Genomic DNA, 9,730 nt, shown 5'->3' with positions numbered 1-9,730 from the left:
GAAAGCTCACCAACAGATTTATACTTGCGCTCCTAGGGCTCCTAATTGATTGAGCCTACTCCCAATCGTTTGCCACGTCAAATCAACACAATCTCAGCCATCCAAAGCTCGCTACTTGCGCAACAATCATATCCCAATTGATTGACTAATCGATTGGGGAGGCTTGAATCGATCAACCGATCGATTCAAAGAGTCTCTATGCTCTTCGCTGGAAACACCCAGAATCAATTGACCGATTAATTCAGGCTTCCTCACAACCTCACGAGAAATTCAACCCCAATCGATCGACTGATCGATTGGCGGTGCCCAATCGATCAATTGATTGATTGGGAACCTCTCTATATTTGTGAGAATGTCTCCCAATCGATCAGCCGATCGATTGAGCCCCTTTTTCTCGTAACACTCTCCCAATCGATCGGTTGATCGATTGGGCTCTGGTTCAATTGATCTCCTGATCAAATTGACCAACACTAACTTGCTTAAATCAAGTCTAGGGTTTCCAAATCCAACATCCGATTAATGTTAACCTGTTGGGATTTTGTCATCAAGTGCTCGGTCAATCCTTTAACCCACTTAGACTTTTCTCTCCGTGCCAAGTATCCGGTCCTCCTGGACCCACCTGGATTTCCATGTGCATGACTTCACTCACTAGGACTTCATTACTGCCTAGCTTCACTCACTAAGGCTTTCACCTAGCTTGACTCACTAGGATTTCCATCTGCCTAACTTCACACATTAGGGCTTTCACCTAACTTCACTTATCAGGATTTCACATCTGTCTAACTTCACTCACTAGGTCTTTCACCTAGCTTCACTCACCAGAATTTCCTATCTGCCTAGCTTCACTCACTAGGTCTTTTCCACCAAGTGTCCGGTCAAGACTAACCCACTTGAATTTTCATCTTCTGTCAATCTTCCCATTAGACTTCCCAGTCAAGTATTCGGTCAACCTTGGTATACTTAACTCTTTTTCACATTAAACTGGTCAACCTTGACCAATCTCCTCAAATGGACGATTGCTCCTGCAATCTTCATACATTGTCAAGACAATCTTCATATATTGTCAAACATCGAAACTCATACATTACGACTCGAACTTCAGCCAATTCAAGCTTATTCAACCTGGTCAACCTTGACCTAGGGAAATTACACCAACAATCTTCTCCTTTTTGATGTTTGACAATACTTTTAAGTTAGGCTAATCCATAACCTCAACTTCTTCTTCATGCCAAAACATGAATGAAGGTTTTCCTTTATTCACCCCCTTCCTAGAGGGCAACTCCCCCTTAGATTAATGAAGGTCTAACTTAAACCCTACATTCTCCCTCTTTGTCACACATCAAAACTCTCCCCCTGAAGATTTATCTCCACATTGTGCATAACCTCATTCGTTGTTCACAACACCACAATAAAAGTTTCATACCTTTCACTGTCTCTAATGCTCATCCTTGAGCATTAACACTCAAACAATGAAGATATCCACTCTTCCATTATTTTTCAATGCTCAACCTTGAACATTTACTACAACGAAGGTTTTACAAGCTTCCATGGTTTCAAAAGTTTTTTTTTCATATCTTTAAGGAGTAGCTCCCCCTCAAAGCATGCTCTAAATTTCTATCATTGTACCAACAATTACTTGGAACTCCTAAAACTTTAAGAAATCCAAAATTTAAAGTTTTGAGGTCTAAAATTTAATAATGAAACTAAACCTCATTCTAAACTTTAACTTAATCTTCTTTAACCAATCCAATCTTGTTTTCATCAAGAAAACTATCCTTAAATTTTTAAAAATGAATTGCATAGGGTTAGGAATGGTTAATGTGACTAAAAATGGCTTAATGGACTGAAATCAGACATTTACAGTCAAAATCAGTCTTTCCAATCGATTGAAGTTGGGACTCAATCAATTGAAGTTATTTAATCGATCCACTGATCGATTCCGCAAGCTTCTATTCACAGAAAATGCCCTTGAATTGATGACTTGATCGATCCAAGTAGGGTCAATCGATCAACTAATCGATTCCGTGAGCTTCTGCTCATGAGAAAACCCAGTTCAATCGATCGGTTGATCGATTGAATTCTCCCAATTGATTGGCTTGATCAGGTTTTTGATTTCCTGAAATTAAATTTTAGTCAAAATTTAAAAATGCCCCAATAATTCTATAAAATTCTAAAAATCATGAAAATTCTTGTAGACATTATTAAAAATATATACTATCAAGGAAAAATTATTTTCTAAGAAAATAATTCCTATTTTCTAAGATTGACACAAAATTGAAAACTATTGAAAACTTCAATGATTTTTTCTAGTTTGTGTCAAAATTTTCAATTATGATTACTATCAAAAGATAGTCTTCACCAAGACTTTCTAAAAACATTTCACTACAAAAAAAATAGGGCTTCAGAAATAGATTTTTAAGATGAATTAAAATCTGTTTCAGATTTAGGTCAATCAGAGACAGACTTACTACAGAATTACTAATCTGTTTCAATTTAATAAAATATAATGTTTGGAAAATAAATTGAGACGGAAATTGAAATGAATTTGAGACGAAATTACAAATAAATTTTTATAAACAAAAAAAATATAGATTACAAACAAAAATTGAAACGGTAAAATTTCTGTTAAAATATTTGTTTAAAATTTAATGGAAAGTTAAGATAGAAAAAATCCATTTTAAATTTATATAAATTAGAGATAATTTTTTTGATAGAAATAAAATCCATTTCATATTTATATAACTTAGAGAAGGATTTGTTACAGAATTTAGCAGTCTATTTATAAATATAATATTTTTTAAAAATTAAGATAAAATTTTGACAAAATTATAAATAACTTTTAATAAATAAAAATAAATATAGATTATAAATAGAATTTTAAATTATATAATTTTTATCAAAAATTCCTTTAAAATTTAATGAGATGAAAATATTTATTTTAAATTTATACGAATCATATATTTGTTACAAAAAATACAGATGTATTCCATTTAAAAAATATAATATAAAAGGAATTTAAGATGAAATATAAAACAAATTTAAAATAATATTTCATATAAATTTATAAAATAAATAAATATTAAATACATACAAAATATAAATATAAGTATTTTATTTTCCCTTTCTCTAAATTTCTTTTCCCTTCCTCTTAAATCGCTCCTAACCTAATTCCTTCTCGCAGTCGACCTCCTCGCTCGAGCAAGTTGTGCACCTCGCATGGCGGTGAGGACACCTGGGCCATGACAGCAAGGACGCCCACGGTGGCAAGGATGCCTGCGACCGCTTCAAAGCGGCCATTGGTAAGCTTCCAGTGCTCAACATCGTCACCTTCGCTGAGATCGAAAGCAACCAAATAAAGGTTTTTTCTTTCCCCAAATCGTATTACATAATCCATGTTTTTAAATCCACCTATGCTCCACCACCATCCACGACCTCCTCCGGAACCACAGCCACAGCCTCCCTAACGTGCTAATCCGCACTACAAAAAAAAACCTTTAGGAGAGGTTTTAAGACACCTATAGCAGCGGTTTTCAACCGCTGCTAAATCCATTGCACCGGTTCAAAATCGTTGCGGATGTTGGCGACGCTAAAGCCAACAGATGTGGTAAAACTGACCGGTGGTGCATGACTAAGAGCCGGTTTTGATGGGTACCTATAGAAGCGGTTAATAACCGATCCTGATGGATACCTATAGAAGCGGTTAATGACCGATCCTGATGCAAACCTATCGAAGCGGTTCATGACCGATCCTGATGAATACCTATAAAAACGGTTAATGATAAATCCTAATACATACCTATAGAAGTGGTTAATGACTGCCTCTATAGAATTTTCCAATCTAGAAAATTGCCCTTTAGAAGCGGTTATAACCGGTTCTAGAGGTCTAGTTATAAGAACAGTTAAAACTGCTGCTATTATTGAATTACCAATTGTACAAAAAAAAATTTATTTTATATTGTACCTGTAGAATTCCCAATCAAATGCTCAAATTAAATCAATTGACAATATTCATATTTCATTTAACAAACTTAATTTATTTCCATAACACATAAATATAAATTGAATTACCAAATCAGCACATACAATTTGTATTTCATTTCAAAACATTCATAACATATAACATTTAACTCCACACTATAACACAAATATAATATTTTCTTCAATCTCCAAAATATATACAACTTTCAATAACAAATTTTCTCCACCAAAAAAACATCAAAAGACATGTGCTCCAAACGACAAAAGACATGCTCCAAACGACAAAAGGCATTTGCTTCAAGCAACAAAGACATTTGCTCCAACCTTCAATAGCAACTTTCAATAGAACCACCAAATTATATTCTATCAACATATTTTAATATATAATGAAAAAAATATTTAACCAAAGCTTGTACCTTAGAAAGTGGCAGAGTCTTAATAAAATGCATTAATAAAATACCATTCGAATTATCGACACTAAACAACATGCAAATACAAAAAAAAGTAATAATCGTAACAATATAGATAGCTGATAGAAAAAAAAGGTCATTGGTTAGAATCCAATAAACAATTACAGCTCAAACATGTGGAAACTCATTCGGCAATATAGAACTTGAATTACTTATGAAGGATTCACTTGGAAGTGAATTAGGAGTAATACATAAAACTACCTAAATCTTGGGAAGGCTAGCTCTAGGATTAGGTTAGTAGTGTATATGAACATATGAGAGAGTCAGAGTGGGGTCTTGGTACCCTTGGAAGTATGAACCGTTCACGCACCAGTAGGGTTGATACAACAGCTTCTTGTGCCCTGATATTGACAACATGAATTGGGAGCTAGAAGGAAGCTAAGAGGTTGATTAATTAATGATTCGTCCATCCATCCTTCCATAAATGCTCTATCGTATGGGTTGTGCCACATGGGAGCTCCCCAGCCTCCTAATGGAGCATGAAAGTGACTGTAGCTATATTTATATATATATATATATATATATATATATATATATATATATATATATATATATATATATATATATATGTGTGTGTGTGTGTGTGTGTGTGTGTGTGTGTGATGTTAATGCAAGATAAGAATGTGCGAGGTTGGTGCTGGGTCACACTGATAAGTTACAACACATGCATCAAGCTAGCAACAACCTTTAAGTGGTGCAGATAGAACAATAATTTTGTGAAGGGGGAAATGGCCCTGAAGATAAAAGGCTAACTGATCATGCCGCTCATGGGGGACCTCTCTCAAGGTGGCATTATTGAAATGTAAGATTCAGAGGAACAAGCATGCAAGAATAGTATAAAAAAACTCATATGCCTAGAATTATGAATTAATTTATTTTAAACATAGATTTGAAAAAAAAAAAAGTCAAAAATACTCTAATAAGAACATTTGTAATTAAAAAAACCAACCTCTCTAGTTATTATCTGATTCTGATGATAAGGAGGATCTACACCTATCTTCTTCCATAGTGGATGGAACTTGTTGTTGCATAATATTTGCAAACATAGCTATCATCTACAAAAATAAATAAATTTGCTATTAATGTACTTAACTATACAAATAATTTTAAATAATTATTTTTTAGTGAGAAATGTTATTACTTGTGTCGGTAATAATTCGGGTCCACGAGAGCCCCCAACATTTCCCGACATCATACTTAACATTACTCGTGCAAAATTTTGAAACTGATCATTTTCTTGCATTTGTTTTTTCATCTGCTCTATTTCCGTTTGTCGTTGTGCATCTCGCAACTCCATATCTTTAATTTTCTCTCTCATTTCCTTAAATTTGTCTGTCAAATTTGAATTTGAGTGATAATCTTGCCAATATATTGAGCTGCGTTTACATTGCTCTGGGAGCACTTGGCTAGGCAGCGCACCAGCTCCTAAACATCGTACCCCACCAGAATGCTCAGGTCCAAAAACCTCACTATATAAAGAATATAATTAAAGTCAAACCATATGTAATAACTTTTACAAAAAATGAAATGAAATTATAAGTAAATTGTTACCGAAATGCCTCCTCATGGACTTCCAGTGGTTGTGTTCCTTCAGGTTTATCTTTGAGGAGACGATCTACAGCCTCTTTAAGTAAATTCTAACAAGAAAATAAATTGTTACTATAAATAAAAAATATAAAAGTTAACTTAAAAAGTAAAATATTATTACCTCAGTTCGTATTACCTCATCGTCAATAGCGGCACCTCCTTTCTTTCTACTTCTCCGACTCAATTGTTGTATTTCAATACGACTTGATTTTCTACCATTCTCTTGAGACTAACAAAATAAGAAATTCACATTTAACAACAAATATTAATAGAATAAATTATTCTATATGTGCAACAACTTATATTCCTAATTTACACATTCCATCAAAAGCTAACTAATATACATTACATTGCTTATAATCAATATTTAGAATCTCATAAAACCTTGGAACTTCAAGGATAAAAGCATTAAAGTGTAAAACAATAAATGAACAATGAGAAACTAACTATAAGGAAGAAAAGAAATAAATTTGATTCTTACAAATTTATACTCCAATGACGGAATATTAGTGTGTCCCTGTGCATGAGTCCCTTTTTTTTTTTGTATTTTCTCTATTGATTTTTGAAGTTTTCTGGCACAAAAATTTATAATGAAATTATAACATTTATAAACAGATATCAAAAATAATTCATACTAGTTATACCTCAGTAGACTTCCAATAGTTACATAAAACTTCCCAAGTTTGAGGTGTTAATCCATGAGGAATGGGTTGTATTGCAACAAGCTCTTCTAGTGGAATATTTGAATCATAAGATGTAGCTTTCACTTTAGTCCTCCACCGTCTCCATGCGTCCCCCATCATTTGCATTATAACTCTTCTATGGTGATTGGGGATATAGAAACGTACCTATAAACATAAAATGAATTAAATATGTTCATTCTTTAAATTTAAAATTGAAGCTAAACACTTGTAAACTTACAGTAACAAGTTTCCATGCATCATTCAATCAATTTGTCGGCATTTTTCTCCAATCAAAAAAGTGTAGAGGCAACATAAGTCCATTCTGTGCAATAGTCCCAATAAAATTTGCAAGCGTCGGTTGTAGATCACCAAAGGTTGCCCCCTTTCATTGAATTCAACTACGAGCACATGATCGGGATGTAATGCATGAATATCTCTCATGATAGTCTTGCCACGTTTTCTTTGCTGACTTTGGGATGAAGGCATGACCTCATTTTCAACTGAAAAAAAAAAAAGTAATTTGCACTTAGTGTTGCAAAAATAATTTACTGTTCATATCCAAAAATATTTTTCACCTTGTTCATTAACCTGCTCATTTTGTATCTTCAATGGTGAATGGGATGTTGTGTATTGTGATTCATTTTCATCATCAACTCTTCTGTTACTTGATTCTTCTCTCCTAGATCGTCTTTGGCTATTTTGGATTAACTTTCGCATTCTTTTATTTGTCATTTTCAAAAGTTACCTACATAACACAATATAGAAAGTAGTAATATAATAGTTCAAAAAAGCCTGTCACATACAGTAAGCTACAGACACTTGGAAGCATTGATCAATTATAACATGACAGATTTGAATGAACTAGAAGTAGTCATGAACTAGAAGTAGAGATATAAATTTATGATCATGATGGGGGGATATGACTAATGCAGCCAACCCCAAGTTTCTGGAAAAAACCATAACGATGGTGATGAAACAAGTTAATTTCATCACGAAAGATTTAGACAATACGGGTTAATTTCTGTGTTGCATTTGACTAAAATCAAGCGATTGGTTATTTAGAAAGCTGCTGATGATGACAATGAGTTACTAATTTCATCACAAACCATATGAATTACTAGTTTCATCACAAAAAAACATAAAGGTATAGGGGTTAGCTTATAGAATGCCATCCTTCTACTGCATAATTTAAAAAAAAAAAAAACCAGTTGTATGGTCTCTCTAAGATGCAATAGTTAAACCTATACAAAGAAGACTTATTCACTTTCAAGAGAAAGACAAAGGATTCAAGTACAGATTCCATATCTGATCAAACATAAAGGTTAAAAACAGAAAAGTTACTGAACATCCATCATCACAATATAAACATGGAAACATTGGTTATTCAAAACAATTGCATAGACTTAGCATAATCGAGTGTTTGGAATCAGTATAAATATAGCCATAGTTGGTATTTACTAATTAAAAAAATACCCAAATTTAAAAATATAAATGATTCATGCATCAGTTATGGCACACAGAATTGTGCAATATGTTGGTTATAACACAAAGCATTAGTTAGAGTTGGTTTTCTTCTTCAACTTTTCCTGAAAAAAAAATATAAATTTGTATGATGATTAGAATGGCAATTTGAAACATAATTTAAGTAGGAATTAGAGAGCCTACGTAAAAACAATTTTAAACCAATAAAGATGACAACTAGCGTAAATTTGCATTCCAAATATACAAGCCAACATTTATTTTGAGTCTACATGAGAGGAAGGGAGCCCAGATGATAGAAGGGAGGAAAGAAAGCAACCAATTCCCTTGTCCGCTTCAGTAGAAGCCCAAAGGAGCATTCTCATTTGTCAAATTAAAAATCTAAGATTCTTAGAAAGATTACATAATTGTTCCTCTGATTCTTTTCTATTGTTCAAACAACAATTAATACATTACCCTTTCTGCTTCAAATCCTTAGTTTCTAAGCATCTTCAAGATCTGAAGCATGCACAGTTAGCTCATCAAAGTAAGATCACAATACTAAAACCATCTAAATGCAGGATTGAGAATGGGAGGAATAAAGTTGGTTACAGGTCATTCAGAACATCAGGAAATCACAGGCTCTTGTAAGACACATGAAGCAAGACCTAAAAACCCTGACACCAGATAGGAATCAGAAATAGGTCGAATCCTCTGTAGACGGCTTCCAAAATCAATAAGCAACAAAATAAATAAAAACTTGAAAATAGTGATAGAAGGAATCGGCGACGATAGCTAGGTTGTACCTTGAAGGAGGAGGAGGTTATGCTAGCTGCGTACCTGGGAGGATACGATCGTTCTCCTGGCTGTGTAACTGGAAGGAGGCGGAGGTTGAAGGCTGGTCGTCAGCGACGGGATGAATCTGACAGCGATCGACGACACAGCGGCAGCGACGAACACTTTGGCAGAATTGGAAATCACGGGAGTAAGAAGAGGGGGAGGGAGATATATCGGGAACGTATAGGGTAATTTTGGGTGTTGTTTGAGTGAGGGAAATTAGTGTAAAGTCTTATTTTTATTTTATTAAAATTAATATTTTATTTAATTAATATTTTAAATAAAATTAAAAAAAATAATAACAATTAAAATGGTTAATAGATTTTAGGTTAAAACTTGATGCGACAACACAATCTTCTTGACACTATTTTTTTCTTTTTAAATAAAAATGTAATAATAATACCAATAATGTCTAATAACAAATAAATTGATAAAAATATGAATTATCATGAAAATGGAAATTATAATTATCATTTTTAATAACATTAAACAAAAAGAATAATAATAACAATAAAAAAATAGGGAATTAAAAAATTAAGGACACTATCGCATGTAATTAAAAAAATATTCCAAACTTGTTTCCTATGATTTTAATATAAATTGTAATGAGATTAGATTTGATACAATGCAACACATTTTCAATAACTAACGACAATCTAAATTAAGAAGACATGTAAATAAGATTTAACCTTGTGCCCTGCTTATATTGTAAACAAA

At 33.1% G+C, this 9,730-nt stretch overlaps 1 protein-coding gene across 6 annotated transcripts; it reads right to left on the bottom strand.

The window, feature by feature from the left end:
• Positions 1 to 4,064: 4,064 nt before the first annotated feature.
• Positions 4,065 to 9,218, bottom strand: LOC122021048. 6 transcript variants are annotated; one of them, XM_042579118.1, is made up of 9 exons: positions 9,017 to 9,218; positions 7,294 to 7,463; positions 6,957 to 7,218; positions 6,680 to 6,883; positions 6,157 to 6,264; positions 6,000 to 6,085; positions 5,590 to 5,917; positions 5,398 to 5,503; positions 4,065 to 4,314 (listed from the first exon to the last, which is right to left on the bottom strand). In XM_042579118.1, exons 4-8 carry the CDS (start codon positions 6,842 to 6,844, stop codon positions 5,402 to 5,404), a joined length of 789 nt encoding a protein of 262 aa, XP_042435052.1. In that variant the 5' UTR covers positions 6,845 to 6,883; positions 6,957 to 7,218; positions 7,294 to 7,463; positions 9,017 to 9,218; the 3' UTR covers positions 4,065 to 4,314; positions 5,398 to 5,401. The 6 variants fall into 6 exon arrangements, 5 of the variants coding, with proteins under 5 accessions (XP_042435052.1, XP_042435055.1, XP_042435051.1 ...); XM_042579121.1 differs by having other exon boundaries at positions 4,065 to 4,302; XR_006122428.1 differs by adding an exon at positions 6,517 to 6,607 and having other exon boundaries at positions 4,065 to 5,503; positions 6,957 to 7,463.
• Positions 9,219 to 9,730: the final 512 nt, after the last annotated feature.

Source organism: Zingiber officinale, chromosome 9A (genome assembly GCF_018446385.1).
Source record: "Zingiber officinale cultivar Zhangliang chromosome 9A, Zo_v1.1, whole genome shotgun sequence".
Lineage (NCBI taxonomy): Eukaryota > Viridiplantae > Streptophyta > Magnoliopsida > Zingiberales > Zingiberaceae > Zingiber > Zingiber officinale.
The sequence above is the reverse complement of the archived record's forward strand: the minus strand, read 5'-3'. Positions and strand labels throughout refer to the sequence as shown.